Raw genomic sequence first — 19,247 nt, forward strand, 5'->3', positions numbered from 1 at the left:
CTCCAGCAAGTAGGCTGAAGCAGAAGCCAAGGGGGGGGGGATGAGATTACTCAGGAAGCAATGTAAAGTGAGAACAGGGGTCAGATGAGAACTCTAGGGAACATCGGTGCTTAAGCGTAGGCAAAGACAGTTGTCAAGTAAGACTGAAAAGAAAGGTCAGAGAAAATATAGGAGTGTTTGGCAGCACAGAGATGGAGAGTGGTCAATAGTAGATAAAGGCCAACAAATAGCCATTGCTTTCGAACATCAGTTACCTTGTGAGCTTATGAAGAGCACTTCCAGTGGGATTTGGGAGGTAGGGAATGGCAGTGGAAAGCGTAACTTGCAGCAAGTTGAAGCCTGAGAAGGTAGTAAGGATACTAAGAGAAAAACCAGATTAATCTTTCAAGATGCTAAGATGTGAAGGACAGTGACATGGAGATGTATATAGGTTGAGGAAAACACATAGGGACAGTTAAAAACCAAAACAATAGAGGGTAACTACTTTCCAAGAAGATGAAGAGAAAAGATCAGCAGGAAAGAGACTTTAGCTTCAAGCTAAACAGACATTCCTTCCTCAGAGACTGAAATGAAGGAGATGAAAATGAGCTCGCAGTTGTGGGGCTATATCTGAGCGTGTTCCAGCCTTATTTCTCTGTGTGATTCAGCCCCAGCCACAGTGCCTAGCACATGATGGGAATGAATCAATGTGTTAACAGGGGGAAGTTTGTATTACAAATTATTTTCTTTTATTAGACGATGTAAGGCCTCTCTTTAGGCCCCCTGGAGAAAGTATACAATTTGCTGAGCAGGTAACACAAGTTTAAATTTGGCTCAACAGAAGTTGGTAGGCACGAGCACAAGTTAACCTGTGGGCCACTGTCCGTTGGGGATAGAGTTTTAGCCTGGCACAGATGGATATTTAAGACCCTTGGATGACTCTTTCTGTGTCACGTCTGCCATGAAATTTTGCCCTTTGTATCTCGTGCCATTTCAGTTTTCATTCTTAATTTAGTCTCTGGGTTCCTAACCCAATTTGATTGCTGCTTGCTATTTCCACTTAGTGGTGTGACTTTTGAACCTTGATCATGGTACTTTCACCTTCAAACTTAGCTTTGAACATCCTTACGAGGAAAGTTCAACACTGATGAATTATTTGAAATTTATCTCATTTTAATATAGTTTGCCTCCAAACCTAACCCTAATTCCAAAATCTGATGACTTACAAGTTGAGTGTAGACTACAAACTTATTTATCTATTTATTTATTTATTTATTTTTAAAGATTTTATTTATTAATTTGACATAGAGAGACAGCCAGCGAGAGAGGGAACACAAGCACGGGGAGCAGGAGAGGAAGAAGCAGGCTCCCAGCGGAGGAGCCTGATGTGGGGCTCGATCCCAGGACTCTGGGATCACGCCCTGAGCCGAAGGCAGACACTTAACGACTGCGCCACCCAGGCACCTCTGGCCAGATGGTTTTAAATTAGAATTAGTCGACAGCATTTAAAAACTGGGAGATTTTATGTAAAAAGTCAGAGTCCTGGCTTCTCCTGAAAAATCTGCAAGATTTGGTAACATTGGCCTTATGTTCCTTCATGGTAACTATCAGTTGGAGCTAAGTAGCAACAATGTCCTCTCTCCAGTCCCACATCATCCCCTTGTCCCCCTACTCCCAACCCACCGCCTTCCCAGCAATGAGTTAAGTGTCAGTTTTCATTTATCATCTTATGTCCAGTCCATTTTTATTACCAGCCTGGCACTTGTAGGCATGTGAGTTTGTAACCCTTGATAAGAAAGTAAGTAGTAGGAGAGCAGAGACCTTGTTTACCTTTATACCTCTGTATTCCCTGGCTCTAGCTCAAAAGTTTTTTTGTTGAATGGGTAAATTTTTATACCAAAAGAATATATCTACTAAACTTAAAATCAAATTGGAAGGAAAAGTTGATGAGTATATAAAGATTTGTTAAAGGTCAAATGAAAATGATACAATTTTGCCAGTATGGGTTGGCTTTGGGTTCAAAGTCAGGACTATAAAACCTTGAGTAGAGTAAGAGGGAAAAAAGCTAATCCTTTCAAATGAAAAACAATGAGCAAATTCATTTAGAAATGCATATACCATATTTCCTATCACACTAACACATTAAATGTAAGGTGATTATATTTAGATATGTAATTTATGTATTTAGATATGTAATTATAGAAGAAATAAACTTTAGTTTTCCTCTTTAAAAAAATAAACAAGAAATGCATGCTCATTGTAGAAAAATTATAAAATACACAGAACTAAAAAAGTCACCAGTCATCCTACTACTCCGAGGTAACAATGGATAAAATGTTAGTGTACATTTTGATAAACCTCTTTTGATTGATAGATACAAATGTGTGATTTAGATTTATGTATACATACATAATTACACTTTAAAAAACAGCTCATTTCTGATCTTGGAAAAACTGATTCAATTCAGCCAATATTTACAGATTACCATATACAAGGCACTATACCAGTCACTTAATTCCAAGATGCTACATCAATCTTTTTCAAAGTTATGAAAGAATTGAATTGTTTAAAAGAGCACATATGAGAACAGTTGAAGAGGAAATGTGGAAGAATAGAAAGAGGACTCAAATTTGGACTTTAGCCCTCAAGTAACTGTGTGACCTTGAATAAATTACTGAAAGTGCCAGGTTAACTCACCTATGACACTGGAGGATCCTTATGAGAATTAAATGAGATTACGGCATAGAATGTTTGGAATATGATACCCCATACATAATAGTTGTGTTCATTATCATCATTATTATATTGATCAAATTATGTTGTTAATATACCATCTTAACAGGAACTAAAGTGGAAATAAAGTCAGAAATAAAGTTTAAGAATCCAATGGATACAACTCAATAGCAAAGACCCCAAATAATTCTATTTAAAAATGGACAAAAAGCCTGTAAAGACATTTTTCCAAAAAAGACATTCAAACGGCCAACAGGTATTTTTGTGAAAAGCTGTCCAACATCACTAATCATTAGAAAAATGCAAATCAAAACTATAATGAGAGATCACCTCATACCTGTTAGGATGGCTTTTACTAAAAAGGTAAGAGATGGTAAGTGTTGGCAAGGACGTGGCAAAAAGGGAACCCTTACACAACACTGGTGGGAATGCAAATTGACACAGCTACTATGGAAAACAGTACAGAGGCTACTCAAAAAATTAGAAACAACTGCCATATGATCCAGCAATCACACTTTTGGGTACCTATCTGAAGCAAATGAAATCATTATCCCCAAGAGATATCTACACTCCCATGTTTGCCACAGCATTATTCACAATAGCCAAGATATGGAAAAAAGCAAAGTGTCGACTGACAGATGAATGGATAAAGGAGATGTGTGCCTATGTGTATGTGTGTATTTATTTATTTCAGCCATGACAGAGAATGAAATCCTGCTATTTGTGACAACAAGGATGAACCTGGAGAACATTATGCTAAGTGAATAAGCCAGAGGAAGACAAATACTGTATGATCTCACTAATATGCAGAATCTTAAAAAAAAAAAAATTAAACTCCTAGAAGCAGAGAGTAGAATGGTGGTTGAGGATGGGGAAATGAGGAAATGCTGATCAAATGCTATAAGCCTTCAGTTATAATAAGTTCTGAGGATCCAATGTACAGCATAGTGACTACAGTTAATAGTATTTTACACTTGAAATTTGCTAAGAGTAGGCCTTAAGCATTCTTACCACACACACACAAAAGCAAAAAGTAACTATATGAGGTGGTAGATGTCTTAATTAGCCTGTGTTAATCACTTCACAATATATATATGTACCAAATCATCATGTTGTATAATATACTTTAAATATATACAACTTCACTTGTCAATTATACCTCAATAAAGCTGGGTTAGAAAAAAGAAACTAACTTAAGATTTTGAGAGAAGTGAGTTTTCTACCTCCAAATTATATCTCACAAAACTGAGGAACTTTAAAAAAGTGGAATATAAAATCTGCTTAGATGGGATTTTTATACCAGTACATTTATAAAACTAGGAGCTAAGGAAAGAAATAAGTAAAAATATCTGGATATCTTAAAGTTCCTTGTTTGAAGAACTTCCTTTGGCAGAGCTAATAGCCCACATAATTTTAAGAAATATTTGAAATTGTTAGATGTTACCTTGGAAGACAATCCCTTTATATATACATATAGAATGGTGTTTATTACATTAGTATAATTATTTTAAAATTTCTATCTTATCCTATCTCAAGGGTAAGGGGTGTATCTGAGGCATTTTTTGCACATTCCATCTTCTTCATTTCCATAGTATGTTATGTAGCTCACGTTGAATAATTATTTATTGATAAAATAACTTAGTGATGAAACCAAGACTCCTATAGCTTTAATTCTGGGGGAATTAAAAAGGGGAACTAACCCAGGCCTGTGTCTGGTTATCAAAATAGTAGCACCTTGGGGGACCTGGCTGGCTCAGTTGGTAGAGCGTGCGACTTTGATCTCAGGGTTGTGAGTTCGAACCCCACACTTATAAAAATAAAATCTTTAAAAAAAATTAGTAGCACCTGAATTACTTAAGCAGATTTTTCATAATGACTCCAGGTCCTAACTCATCAAGATTAAGAAGTGTGGGTTAAGGATACAGAAGGCAAAGTTTAATGTGAGTGTGTTTCACATCTCAATGAATTCAGAAGCATACAGAAAAAGTTTTTAAATTATTAATTTTTAATATCTCCTCAGGCACTCAAATAGAAGATAGGAGTAAGCCCAGAAAAGGGTGGAATGAGACGACCACTATTAACAGAAAGATTTCTCAAATTCCCTCTGAAAAAATAGAAAAGTAGAGAGCAAAGAGAGTTTAACCTACCTCTCTCTTTGCAAAGGACAAAAAGGAATTCAGCAGCAATTTGCTTGACTCCAAGGTCAACATGTGTCATGAGGCGCACCAGCTTATTTCTCACAGTTGAGCCAACTTCAGGTCGATTTGTCACATCCCTCAATGGTGGTAAAACCTAATGGCAGAAATGCAAAAACCATCATCAGTGCTGGGGTACTAGAGTAAGTGAGGGTGGTACCATGCAACTGGGCAGTCTTATGATGTCTATGAGCTCAGTTTTGTTAAGAGTGGAAAAAGCTTTTAAAAACTAAATAGGTTTGCTTCCAAATAAAACAAAACAAAACAAAAAAACCCTCAAATGATTTCATGCTTGTAATGAAATTTCGTTTGAAGAAAAACATCTCTTCACTGAACCACCACGAAATACTCTAATTCATTTGAGTTTTTAATCATCAAAGCATCTGGAATGCCTTTGCCTACCTCTATCAAAATCCATTTTAAAGTCAGGGTCAAGTTTCTCCTTCTTCCATGGGGCCTTCCTTAATACTCTGACTCCTATTGATTTTCCCCTTCTTGTGATTCCTGCAGCATTTTCAGTACTAACTAAAAAATATCTGTACTTAGGTCTTCTTGTTTTATTTTATAATAAAAAATGGCTATTAGTTATTGAATACTTTCTAGGTGCTAGTTGCTGTAACAGAGGATATACATACATTCTCTCTAATCAGTCTCCACAGTAACCTTGCAAAAGAGGTAGTAAGAGCACTATCGTCCCTATTTTATCGACTGATCTGCAGAGGGCTTAGGATACTTCTTGGTTTGTCTTTTTTTGCTTACTCACTCACCTATTCATCTACCCAGACCCCTCCCTCTTCAGGACCTCCTCCTATCTCAACTGGTTGCTTCATTAAGCCTCTTCTGCCAATTCTTTCTCCTCCTGTTTCTGGGTATTGGAATATTCAAGGGTTGAGCTCTTGGGCAATATTCTTCACTAGTTTCACTTAATCTACTGGTGATCTCATCCAGTTTTATGGCATTATATGGTCTCTATATACTGAGTACTCCCTAAATTATATTTCTATCTTGATTTCTTTACTGACTTCCAGACTTTCATAGGCCTCTCAAATTTAGCATGTCCTAAACAGAACTCTTGATGCTCCCACCAAAGCTGTTCCTTCTTAGTTTTCCATCTCATTAAATGGTAAGTCTATTTTTCCAACTGTTTAGTGCAAACACCTTGGAAATAGTCTTCTCTATTTCACACCCCATATCCAATCCACCAGCAAATTATATTGTTTCTACCTCTGAAATATATCCATAATCCAGCCACTTCTCACTACCCCCTCTAATATTTCAAATCCAGGTTACCTATGTGTCTCACCCGAACTGGTTATTACCACAATCTCCCAGTGGTCTCTGCTTCCATCCTGGTCCTTCTATGATTTATCCTCTACAAAACATCTAGGGATCCTCTGAAAGTCAGATCATGTATTCCTTTTCTCAAAGTCTTCCAGTTCCTAGGGCTTCTCATCTTACAGTGAAAAACAATGTCCTTACCACTCCCTTAGGTTTCACATAATCCAGCTTCTTGCTATTTTTCTAACTTCAACTCTACTGTTACTCCTGGCCGACACTGCTACAGCTGCACAGACCTCCATGGAACGCCTTACACACACCACCCACTTTCCTTTCTCATGGTCTTTGCATTTGCTCCTCCCTCTGCCCAGAAACTCTTTCTCTAGAAACTTGTGTGGCTCATTCCCTTACTTCAGGTCTGTGTTCAGATGCTACTTATAGGAAGATATTTCCTGACAACTTATATGACTAACCTTGTCCACCCGACATGACTTCTTTTTGTGCACCCCCCCTACTGCTTTAATCTTCCTCACAGCACTCATCACCACCTGATACAGTATTGTTTCTTTACTGTTGGCCTTCTTCCACAAGAGTCAGTGCCATGGGGGCAGGGATTTCTTTGTTTTGTTTACTGCTCTCAGTGCATGGCATATTACAGGTGTTTAAAAAAATTTATTGATTGAAGGAAGAATGGATTAATTCAAATATCTTTTTTGTTTTTTAAAGATTTTATTTATTTATTTGACAGACAGCCAGCCAGAGAGGGAACACAAGCAAGGGGAGTGGGAGAGGAAGAAGCAGGCTCCCAGTGGAGGAGCCTGATGTGGGGCTCGATCCTGTAACGCCGGGATCACGCCCTGAGCTGAAGGCAGACGCTTAACAACTGCGCTACCTAGGTGCCCCTCAAATATCTTTTTTTAAAAGATTTTATTTTAAGTAATCTCTACACCCACCGTGGGGCTCGAATTTAGAACCCCAAGATCAAGAGTCATATGCTCTACTGACTGAGCCAGCAGGTGCCCCACAAATATCTTTTTAAAAGTGCCTTCTATAAGCTAGGCACTATGAAAGGAAACGAGGATAAAAATGAAGTCCAATAATAATTTACTGTGCCAGACCCTTCATGTGTATGTCATTTTATTTAATCCATTCAACTGACTTCTTTCCTCTCTCTCTTTTTATATTGAGTGCCTACCATGTATCAGGAGGTATTGGAGGTGCTGTGAACAGAAATGGCAACTAAATCTCAGAAAATGGAATAATCTAGCCAAAGTGTTTACAGAAGCCATATTTCAATATTTCTTTTACTTTTTTCTTAAAAGATTTTTTAAATTTATTTATTTGTCAGAGAGAGGGAGAGAGAGCGGCAGGCAGAAGGAGAAAGCAGACTCCCTGCCGAGCAGGGGGCCTGATGTGGGACTCGATCCCAGGACCCTGGGATCATGACCCGAGCCAAAAGCAGATGTTTAATTGACTGAGCCACCCAGGCGTGCCCATATTTCAATATTTCTAATAGGGCAGAGCACCATGATTTCTGTGCTCTATAAGCACAAAGTTATTACACAGCAAATCCTTATTGTTTGATTCAGCCAACCATACCGAGTTTTATATGGTCTCTATATACTGAAAGTATTGAAGAATGAGAGATCTAATTTCATGTAGTATGTGCCTATTGTTCCAGAGTAAAGAATCTATTCACAAAGGTCATCACCCCAAAATTTTGTTAGCTGTGTTTTGGGTTTCTTAAAAACAAGTTTTTTAAAACAGAAGTTTGTTGCTTTTATTCTTATATATCACTCCCACATTGCATTTGTATGGACTCATTCTAGTTCCTTCCAAATATTACAACAAATTTTTTCTTTTCTTTTTTTTGACAAATCTTGTCCATTTCCTCTTTCAAATCCACAGAATCTTGTCTCTTCTGTAAGCCTCTCCAGACTAACCCAAAATGGGTCAGTAATTTCTACCATCTGTTCTCTTTCTACCTGCCTAAATACTTTAAACCAATTTCCTTTGGGTATGCATGAGTTGGATTTAATCAGGTATTAACTATAGGGTGAATAATTAATTAGCCATTGTTCCATTTATACTATTACCAGAATTAATCATGTTACTCTACATTCTGCCTCTCTTAATCTTCATGGTTTAGACTGCATCTTTCTCAGAAGGAAAGTTGATTTTTGTGTGTCTTGTATCTTAGTCATCTCTACTTGTCACCTTTCATCTCTCTATACTGTAGTGCTACTCTGTGGACAAAAAGTGGGTCTCATAATCTGTCCACATAATACGTGGCCCAAGGCTGTCATATAAAGTTGTGTTTAACAAACAGGTTTTTTTTTTTTTTTTTTTTTTTGGCTATCTTGGTCAGAGATAGCAAACTCTAAAACAGTTCAGTTGAACCTGGATCTCCTATATTAAAAAATATTTTTCATTTATTATTCTTTTTTTTTCTCTGATGTAAAGTTCGATGATTCATTAGTTTTATATAACACCCAGTGCACCATGCAATACGTGCCCTCCTTACTACCCATCACCAGGCTATCCCATTCCCTCACCCCCCTCCCCTCAGAAGCCCTCAGTTTGTTTCTCATAGTCCATAGTCTCTCATGCTTCATTCCCCCTTCTGATTACCCCCCTTTCTTTATCCCTTTCTTCCCCTACCAATCTTCCTAGTTCTTATGTTCCATAGATGAGAGAAATCATATAATTGTCTTTCTCTGCTTGACTTATTTCACTTAGCATTATCTCCTCCAGTGCTGTCCATGTTGCAGCAAACGTTGAGAACTCGTTCTTTCTGATAGCTGAGTAATATTCCATTGTATATATGGACCACAACTTCTTAATCCAGTCATCTGTTGAAGGGCATCTCAGTTCCTTCCACGATTTAGCTACTGTGGACAATGCTGCTACGAACATTGGGGTCATATGGCCCTTCTCTTCACTACGTCTGTATCTTTGGGGTAAATACCCAGTAGTGCAATGGCTGGGTCATAGGGTAGCTCAATTTTTAACTTTTTAAGGGACCTCCACACTGTTTTCCAAAGTGGCTGTACCAACTTGCATTCCCACCAACAATGTAGGAAGGATCCCCTTTCTCCACATCCTCTCCAGCAATTGTTGTCTCTTGCCTTGTCAATTTTTGCCATTCTAACTGGCGTAAGGTGGTATCTTAGTGTGGTTTTGATTTGAATTTCCCTGACGGCTAATGATTTTGAACATTTTTTCATGTGTCTGTTAGCCATTTGTATGTCATCATTGGAAAAGTGCCCATATCTTCTGCCCATTTTATGATTTGTTTATTTGTTTCTTGCGTATTGAGTTTGAGAAGTTCTTTGTAGATCTTGGATACCAGTCTTTTATCTGTAGTATCATTTGCAAATATATTCTCCCATTCCGTGGGCTGCCTCTTAGTTTTTTTGACTGTTTCCTTGGCTGTGCAGAAGCTTTTTATCTTGATGAAGTCCCACAAGTTCATTTTATCTTTTGTTTCTCTTGCCTTTGGAGATGTGTCATGAAAAAGGTTGCTTTGGCCGATGTCGTAGAGGGTGCTGCCTATGTTCTCCTCTAGGATTTTGATGGATTCCTGTCTCACATCAAGGTCTTTCATCCATTTGGAGTTTATCTTTGTGTATGGTGTGAGAGAGTGGTCAAGTTTCATTCTTTTGCATGTAGCTGTCCAATTTTCCCAGCACCATTTATTGAAGAGACTGTCTTTTTCCCACCGGATGTTTTTTCCTGCTTTATCAAATATTAGTTGCCCAAAGAGCCGAGGGTCCATTTCTGGGTTCTCTATTCTGTTCCATTGGTCTGTGTGTCTGTTTTTGTGCCAGTATCATGCTGTCTTTGTGATCACAGCTTTGTAGTACAGCTCGAAATCCGGCATTGTGATGCCCCCAGCATTGTTTTTCCTTTTCAACAGTTCCTTGGAGATTCGGGGCCTTTTCTGGTTCCATACAAATTTAAGGACTATTTGTTCCAGTTCTTTGAAAAATGTCATCAGTATTTTGATCGGGATAGCACTGAAAGCGGAGATTGCTCTGGGTAGCATGGACATTTTAACTACGTTAATTCTTCCGATCCCTGAGCATGGAATATTTTTCCATCTTTTTGTGTCTTCTTCAATGTCTTTCAAGAGTGATTTATAGTTTCTAGAATATAGGTCCTTTATGTCTCTGGTTAATTCCAAGGTAACGTATGGTTTTTGGTGCTATTGTAAATGGGATGGATTCCCTAATTTCTCTTTCTTCAGTCTCATTATTTGTGTATAGAAATGCTACTGATTTCTGAGCACTGATTTTGTATCCCGCCACATTACTGAATTGCTCTATAACTTCTAATAGTTTGGGAGTGGATTCTTTTGGGTTTTCCATATAGAGTATCATGTCATCTGCAAAGAGAGACATTTTGACTTCTTCTTTGCCGATTTGGATACCTTTTATCCCTTTTTGTTGTCTGATTGCTGTTGCAAGGACTTCTAGTACTATGTTGAATAATAGTGGCGACAGTGGGCATCCTTGTCGTGTTCCTGATCTTAAGGGAAAGGCTTCCAGCTTTTCCCCATTGAGAATGGTATTTGCTGTAGGCTTTTCATAGATGGTTTTTATGAGATTGAGGAATGTACCCTCTATCCCTACACTCTGAAGGGTTTTAATCAGGAAAGGATGCTATATTTTGTCAAATGCTTTTTCTGCATCTATTGAGAGAATCATATGGTTTTGAATTTTTCCTTCTGGATAAAGTCTATAACACTGATAGATTTGCGAATGTTGAACCACCCTTGCATCCCAGGGGTGAATCCCACTTGGTCATGATGGATAATCCTTTTAATGTACTGTTGGTTTCTATTAGCCAGGATCTTGTTGAGGATTTTGGCGTCCATATTCATTAGGGAAATCGGACTGTAATTCTCCTTTTTGATGGGGTCTTTGCCTGGTTTGGGGATCAAGGTAATATTGGCCTCATAGAATGAGTTTGGTAGCTTTCCTTCTGTTTCTATTTTTTGAAATAGCTTCAGGAGAATAGGTATTATTTCTTCTTTGAATGTTTGGTAGAATTCCCCAGGAAAACCATCCGGGCCTGGAGTTTTGTTTTTTGGAAGGTTGTTTATCACTGACTCAATCTCTTCATAATTAATTGGCCTGTTTAAAAAATCAATTTCTTCCTGTTTCAGTCTTGGTAGTTTATAGGTTTTCAGGAAGGCCTCCATCTCTTCCAGATTGCTTAATTTATTGGCATAAAGCTGTTGATAAAAGTTTCTAATAATCCTTCCAATTTCATTGGTGTTGGTTGTGACCTCTCCTTTCTCATTCATAATTTTATTAATTTGGGTCCTTTCTCTATTCTTTTGGATAAGTCTTGCCAGTGGTCTGTCAATTTTATTAATTCTCTCAAAGAACCAGCTTCTAGTTCTGTTGATCTGCTCTACTGTACTCCTGGTTTCTAATTCATTGATTTCTGCTCTAATCTTGGTCAACTGCTTCCTTGTGCGTGGATTAGGCCTGTCCCTCTGTTGCTGTTCCAGCTTCTTGAGGTGAAAATATAAAAACTGCATTTTAGATTTTTCTATTCTTTTGAGTGAGGCTTGGATGGCTATGTATTTTCCCCTTAGGACTGCCTTTGCAGTATCCCATAGGTTTTGGACCACTGTGTTTTCATTCTCGTTGGTCTCCATAAATTGTTTAAATTGATTTTTGATTTCCTGGTTTATCGAATCATTCCTGAGCAGGATGGTTCTTAGTCTCCAAGTGTTTGAGTTTCTCCAAATTTTTCCTTGTGGTTGAGTTCCAATTTCAAAGCGTTGTGGTCTGAGAACATGCAGGGAATAATTTCAGTCTTTTGGTATCGGTTGAAACCTGTTTTGTGACCCAGAACATGGTCTATTCTTGAGAATGTTCCATGGGCATTAGAATAGAATGAGTATTCTTTGGTTCTGGGTGTAGTGTTCTATATATATTTATGAGGTCCAACTCGTCAAGTATGGCATTCAAACCCCTTGTTTCTTTGTCGATTTTCTGCATGGGTGTTCTATTTCTGATAGTGGAGTGTTGAGGTCCCCTACTATTAGCGTATTTTTATCTATATGTCTCTTTATTGTGGTTAAGAGTTGGCTTGTGTAACTTGCTGCTCCTCTGTTGGGGGCATATATATTTATAATTGTCATATGCACTTGTTGGATACCTCCTTTAAGAATAATATAGTGCCCTTCTGTATCTCTAACTATAGTCTTTACCCCAGCTTTCTTTTGAGGTCCATTGGCGTGAAAGATGGTATTCCATCCCTTTACTTTCAGTCTGAATGTATCTTTAGGTTCAAAATGAGTCTCTTGTAGACAGCAAATGGATGGGTCATGTCTTTTTATCCAATCTGCAACCCTGTGGTGTTTTATGGGAGCATTTAGGCCATTTACATTGAGACTGATTATTGGGAGAGATGATTTTAATGATGCCATGTTGCCAGTAAAGTCTTTGTTTCTACAGATTGTGACTTTCTGTTCTCTACCACTCTTGGGGCCTTTTTACTTTTATAGAACCCCCCTTAATATCTCCTGTAGGGCTGTTTTCGTGGTTACGAAATTGGTCAATGACTGGCGATTCTGGAAGGTCTTTATTTCTCCATCAATTCTGAATGACAGCCTTGCTGGATAAAGGATCCTTGGCTGCATGTTTTTCTCTCCAAGAGCTTTAAAAATGCCCCCGCCAACCCATTCTCTCATTCCAGGTCTGTGTAGACAGGTCTGACATAATTCTGATACCTTTGCCTTGGTACGTGAGACATTTCTTTTCCCTGGCCGCTTTCAATACTGTATCCTTTGATCTAATATTTGCGAATTGCACTATGACGTGACGTGGCGTAGGTTTGTCCTGGTTGAGCTTGGGAGGGGTCCTCTCTGCCTCCTGGACATGAATGTTTGTTTCCTTTGCTAGATTAGGGAAGTTTTCAGCTACAATTTGTTCAAATATCTCTTCTAGACCTCTGTTTTTCTCCACCCCCTTGGGGATGCCGATGATTCTGACATTGGAACGTTTCATTGAGTCAGTAATCTCCTGTAACCTACATTCTTGAGCATGGATTTTTTTGAGTCCAGATTCTATTTTAGCTTTCTCTTCTACTAACCCATACTCCAGTTCGCTGATATGTTCTTCTGCCTCATTCACCCTGGCCGTCAGAGCCTCTAGTTTTGACTGCATTTGGGTCATAGAATTTTTAATTTCTGCCAGATTCACTCTCATTTCTGACCTTAGAGATTCTATATTCTCATTAACATTTTCGTTAATACTTTTTTCAAGTCTACACATCATCTTGACCATTGTTACTCTGAATTCCATTTCTGATAATTTGGTTATATCCATATCCATTAGTTCTGTGGCAGAGGCCACAGACTCATTGTCTTTTCTTTGCTGGGGGGGATTTCTCCTTCTCGTCATTCTGATGAGGAGAGGTTGCGGGGTTGTCCAGAGCCCAAATTATTGACCGGGACCCAGGCCGTGCACAACTTGTTTTATAGGGAACTTAGGGATGTGGGCTTCTTGATTTTTCAGCCTGCCTTCTGGGGGAGGGGCCTGCCGCTCTGATACTCAGGCAACCCTGTTCAGGTAGAGTCTCTGTGTCCCCTGCGAGGGGGGATGGGGATGGGCACACTGTGAGCCGGTATTTCCGGGCTTTTGTTCTCTGGCAGCTTTCCCTGGCAGTTTGCTGTGCCTCTTCTGAGAGTCAGAGCAGCAGTGGCCGAATCTCAGCCTCTGTCTCAGAACAGAGGGATCGCGGACCGTTCTCCACTGATGTTCTGGCCACTTTAACTCTGTTTCTGTTGGTGCTGCTAAACCCAGCAGCGTCCCAGGATGTGTGCCCCACACCCGGCGTCCCAGCCCTCACTTCCAGGGCCGGCGCGTCTCTGTCCTTTGTGTTTCTAACACCGCCAGCCGCTCCCGTGCACTTCGGAGCTCCCGGTCTCAGTCTGGTTCCAGTGAGCACACCAGAGCTCTGTTTCAGTCTGGTTGCACGCATTCCCTGGCTCACAGTCTCAGTTTGCTCTCTCGCAGGTGCCGGTCCGTGAGTCCGCCTGCTCCCCTGTGCAGGTGGCTACCTCCTCCCGGCGCCCGAATGCGGCGGCTCCCTCCCCCTTCCGTTTATCTTCCGATATCTATGCGTGGTTTCACGGCTCCCCGCTTCATACCTCAATACTCAGCGCTGGAGATGTTCATTTGTAGAGATCCAGATGTATCTTCCTGCGTCTCAGGCTGATTCCGTGGATGTTCAGGCTGGTCTGGTACCTATCCAACTCGACTCAGGGGACCGGCTGAAAAGGGGGTCCCCTACTCCTCCACCATCTTAACTCACAGTTCATTTATTATTCTTTACCAAGTACTCCTAGTCACAGAATGTCTTAAAATAATCAAATTGGAAATGACCTTAATACATTAACTATTTTATTTGACTTAAATGGTTATTCATGCTTTCATGGTACTACTGTCTTCTTCCAATGGACTGTAAATCCTCAAAGATGGAGTCTCTACTTTCTAACCTCTCCTTAGCAGCAGTATCTACTAATGTGCTTTGCATGTAGTAAGGTGCCTACTAAATCTTGACCGTAAACATAAAGGGGGAAAATAAAGCTGGTTCATTTAACAAGGGAAATTCTATATGGCAAAAAAAGAGCAGCGGGGTGAATGGTGGTACCACATACTGAAATGTGGAAAGAAGGAAAGAAACAGGGTGAAGGGATGGGAAATCAAGAGCTTAGTTTGGGATATGTTAAACTTAAGACTTCTATCTATCCATCCAATGGGAGGAGATGACTGGGCAGCTTGTTATATCAGTCTGGAGCTGAGGGACAGGTCAGGGCTAGAGATATAAATTTGGGAGTCATCAGCATATAGATGATTTTCAAAACCTTGACTGCTGACTGAGATCACCAGGGGAGTGGGAGTGGAGACAAAGACAATATTGTCTTGGGGAACTCAGACATTGCAAAGAGGTTCCCTATTGTGTCCTAGAAACCAAGTGAAGAAAATATTTCAAGAAGGATGGAATACCCAGTTACATCAAAATGCATTGGGGGAATGCATTAAAAAAAGAAAAAGATTTGAGAACTATCAGATTTGGCAATACTGGTTGATGACTTTTGAAGAGCACCTTTGCAGTGGGGTGGAAAGTATGAAAGCCTAATTTCAGTGGGTTCAGGAGAGAAAGATGAGTAAAAAGAGTAGGGAGGGTGAGTATGAAAAACTCTTCTGAGGAACACTGCACTAAGAAGAGCAGAGTGATGGGGAGGCAGTATGAGAAGTGAAATTGAGAGAAGTTTTTTTTTGCTTTGTTTCTAAGATAGAAGATGTGTTTGGGTGAAGACAGAAATGACCCAATACATTAAAAAAAAAAAAAAAGATTTACGTAAGAAGAGAGGAAATAAATGCAGGAGCAAAGCTCCTGAGAAGGTGAGAAGGAAAGGAATCCAGAACACAAGTGCAGAGGCTGGCCACAGAAGAAAGCAGGAACAATTCACCCATTATGATAGAAGGGGAGACAAAGGGTATATGATATGGACGGATGGACCGAAGACCACTGGTGGAATGAATTCTTACCATGAATTCTGCTACCATCCTACTCCAAACCTTTACCATCAGCTCTTTTTCAGCTGGCCACCTTGCATCTACTCACATTCTCCTAGTCTATCCTACATATAGTAGTCAGAGTATTTTAAAATATAAATGATGTCCCCTTCATTTAACTCCCCTTCTCAAAATGGTCCAATGCTTTCCCATCTCACTTAGAAGAGAATCAAAAGTCCTATACAACCTTAGGCCATCTGGTTCTTGCTTACTTTTTTTTTTTTTAACTTCATCTACCACTCTCCTCCCAACCTGGCCTAGCCTCTTTGCTTTTCCATAAGCATACCAAAGCATCCTCTCATCTCAGGGACTTTGAACTTATTCTCTCTACATTCTTCTTCCAGAGTTTCTCAGGGATCCTTTTCTTACTGATTCAAATTTTTGCTCAAATGTCACTTTCTCAGAGAGGCCCTCCCCATTTCCCTGTCTCCCCTTCTCCTGCTGTCTTTCTTTAGAAAACATCACTACATGCCATTATAACATATATTTATTCATTTCCTTTTTGTCCCTCACTATAAGGTAAACTCCACAAGGCAAAGACTCCATTTGTCTTTCAGTGTTTAGAAGACAGCACAAAATAGATCTCAACTCTTTGTTGAATAAATGAATGAATGACTCAGAAAAATACAGAGGGTCACTTTTTTCTGGATTAGGAAGATTTCAAAGGTTAAAACTAACTTTTCTGAGTTTCTGATTTTATGAAGGAAAACCATTATGAAAGAATGCAACTCATTAATTCTATTTTTAAAAACCACATATAAGAAAATTAACTATGAGGTGTAATTTGCATTAGGCAGTTACCTGATCTTTGAGAAATTTTCTGATGTTTCGATGGGCTCGGGAACATTCTGTTAATAAGCTGAGAACTGGAGTTAGACCTTCTCTATAGCTGCTTCCCTATAAAGAAAACCAGACATACTGTATTAGTTTCTAACGGTATTACTTTCCTCTATATAACTGAGTATGTTAGTATTCCTTTTTTGAGGGAGAAACATTTTATGTTACCAAAGCTTTACAAACTATTTAAGAAATTATTTTTCTAACAATGTTTCCATTCCATCAGTTGTCTTCATGTTTATTAATGTCCATTTTTATCCTCCCTGGATTTTCCTACATTTTGTAGGGGGCCTCACTGGCTGAGCCAATGGGCTTAAATGAGGCAAAGGTTTTGATGACCCACCCACAACACCTTGCTGCCTTTTAATATAGTTAACCTGACAAAACAAGTGACAGACAAGAGAAAAAAAGCAGCTCACGACAAATGAAAAGTTGATGATTTTTTTTTTTAAGATAGCTTTTAGGTATTATGGAAAATACCATGAAGTTTTTTTGGGGGGGGGGAGGATTTTTACTTCTAGGTCTTACAAAATACCTACATGGAAAAGTAATTAATTTTTCCTTCGTTTTCAGGCACTAGTCACAATTTTGGTCTTGCATCAACAAAATTTTTGGCTTTAAACAAATAAATTCACTTGGTTTTTGAAACTAATCATATACTGTAATAAAATGATTTCCAGGGTACAATTATATAAAATGTCAGCTATTAAAAAAAAGCTTAAATTTAAAAGACATCCTGTGATGTCTGCATATATGGCACATTTACATTCTTTAGAAACATCTTCCCAAGGCCTCCGTTTTATCAGCCTTACCTTGTCTATTCTCTTCTCCATAAAATTGAGTAAAACATGAATGGCTTCCATATTCATACCATTGTATACCATGGTATTGTTTTTCAAAACAGTTTCTTTCTCAGCTGTTTTATCACTGGGCAGTTCATCTAGTGTCGTTGCCTCTTGGGCTGTTTCTTCATGGGTTAATGGACAAATGAGAACATCCAAACAAGAGACCGGAACATTGCTTAAAAGGTTGACTGCATTGCTGAAAAGCAATTTAAAAATGCAATATTTTAATTTCATTGAATAGTCCTTTAAAATGTAAACATAATAAGAAGTTCAAAAATGACTTCTAGGAGTCAATTAAAATTTTTCTTTTTCAAAACAAGCCTTTAATATTACTTGGCATTTACTGACTAAGAGACAGAAAATAAAGAGAACTGTTTTAAATACACATATGACAAATTAGAAAGAACAGATGTTAAATGGACACACACAATCACATGATGTCATGTCACTTTCTGAAATGCTAAAATAGGAGTTAGTGAGCTTTTACACCAGCTCTTTAATTTTATTATGACACAATGCTAGCTTTCTATTTTTTCCTTGGGGTCTTAAGTCCTTTTGTGGGGCCACGGTGTTTTATTATTCCTTAGATTACAACATAAAGCATCTGAGAAGCTGTATATAAGCAGCTTATCACAGAGGCAACAACATTAAAAACCAAATATTATAGTATTAAGTTTTGTTCTTTCTAGAGGTAAAAAAATACAATTTTCAGATCATCCCATTTTTTAAAAGACATTAGCAGAAAATGGGTTATGGTGCTTTTTCTCCTTTTCTCATCACCAGGTCTCTTTAAAAAAGGCCAACATAGCCATTTCAAATCTTTATCCCCTAGGCCTTTCTGCTACGTTATTAATGAACACACGCACCTGGGATGCACACCAGTAGGGGGAACCCAAACCTTGTGTTTTTGGTATTCTCTAAAAATGTTGTTCTGTTGCTCAGCGTGTAAGAGATTAAAGTGACACTAATAATTTAAAAATTAGACATGTTCTCCATTAACAGATTTTCCTTCAGGCATTATTTCACATTCTTTCATCTAAAAGGAGGTGGTGTTCTCTGCTAACTGGATCTTCTAAGCCTGTGCCTCAGAACTTCCTGATAAACAACAATGGAAAGACAGGCATTACATTTCCTAGTGACAGAGAAGCAGATCTAAAAATAACCACATCCTGACTAAAAATAAACTCTCGCAAATGCAATCGAAAGGTCTAACCACTTGGAAACCAAACTCCGGGCTTAATCTATCTGATGCTGTCTTAATTTAGACCATAGTAGTTCCTTTTAATTTAGATTATAGTGACACCCTCAAAAATAAAACAAACAACAACAAAACAGAAATAAAATATACATTTATTTTCTTTCTTTCAATCTGAAGTGTAGCTCTCATTTCTCCAAGAATGAGTATTTCCTTCCTTTCTTTTTATATCATGGAAAAAATATCCATAAGAAATCAAAGTTTAAAAATTAGACAATGCAGAACAGTGAGTAGTAATGTAAAGGGTATCAAAAAAATCTGAGCCATGGACAAAAATAACAAGTCCTGTGAATAAATGATTCCTGGTAAAATATAAGTTATTTGGTGATCCCCATGAAAAATCTTTTGCTGCTGCTGTGATTACTACCTGCTACTGTTAACGGCACTAAGTTTGTTTATTTGTAAAAAATCACAGTTCATTGAAATACAATGCTTTTCCCACAAGCTTTCTTAAAAAATTTTTTGCAAACATCTGTAGTTCCTTATCTAGACTTTAAAATGTTTCGCTTCTGACTTAAGC

General features: G+C 38.5%; 1 protein-coding gene across 6 annotated transcripts in view; it reads right to left on the reverse strand.

Moving 5' to 3' along the window:
• The window catches only part of RIC8B (RIC8 guanine nucleotide exchange factor B), a 102,498-nt gene that overhangs the window by 27,634 nt on the left and 55,617 nt on the right, over positions 1–19,247 (reverse strand). For all 6 annotated transcript variants that reach the window (XR_015727104.1, XR_006776472.2, XM_045779672.2 and 3 more), the window contains 3 exons: positions 17,440–17,668; positions 16,592–16,687; positions 4,860–5,004 (listed from right to left, as the gene is read on the reverse strand). Coding sequence is in view for 4 of the 6 variants with exons in the window: in XM_045779672.2 (XP_045635628.2) it covers positions 4,860–5,004; positions 16,592–16,687; positions 17,440–17,668 (470 nt within the window). In the remaining 2 variants the exon portion in view is untranslated. The remainder of the gene's footprint in view (positions 1–4,859; positions 5,005–16,591; positions 16,688–17,439; positions 17,669–19,247) is intronic.

The sequence above is a fragment of the Ursus americanus genome, chromosome 17 (genome assembly GCF_024610735.1).
Source record: "Ursus americanus isolate L20-20 chromosome 17, mUrsAme1.1.p, whole genome shotgun sequence".
NCBI classification, from domain to species: domain Eukaryota; kingdom Metazoa; phylum Chordata; class Mammalia; order Carnivora; family Ursidae; genus Ursus; species Ursus americanus.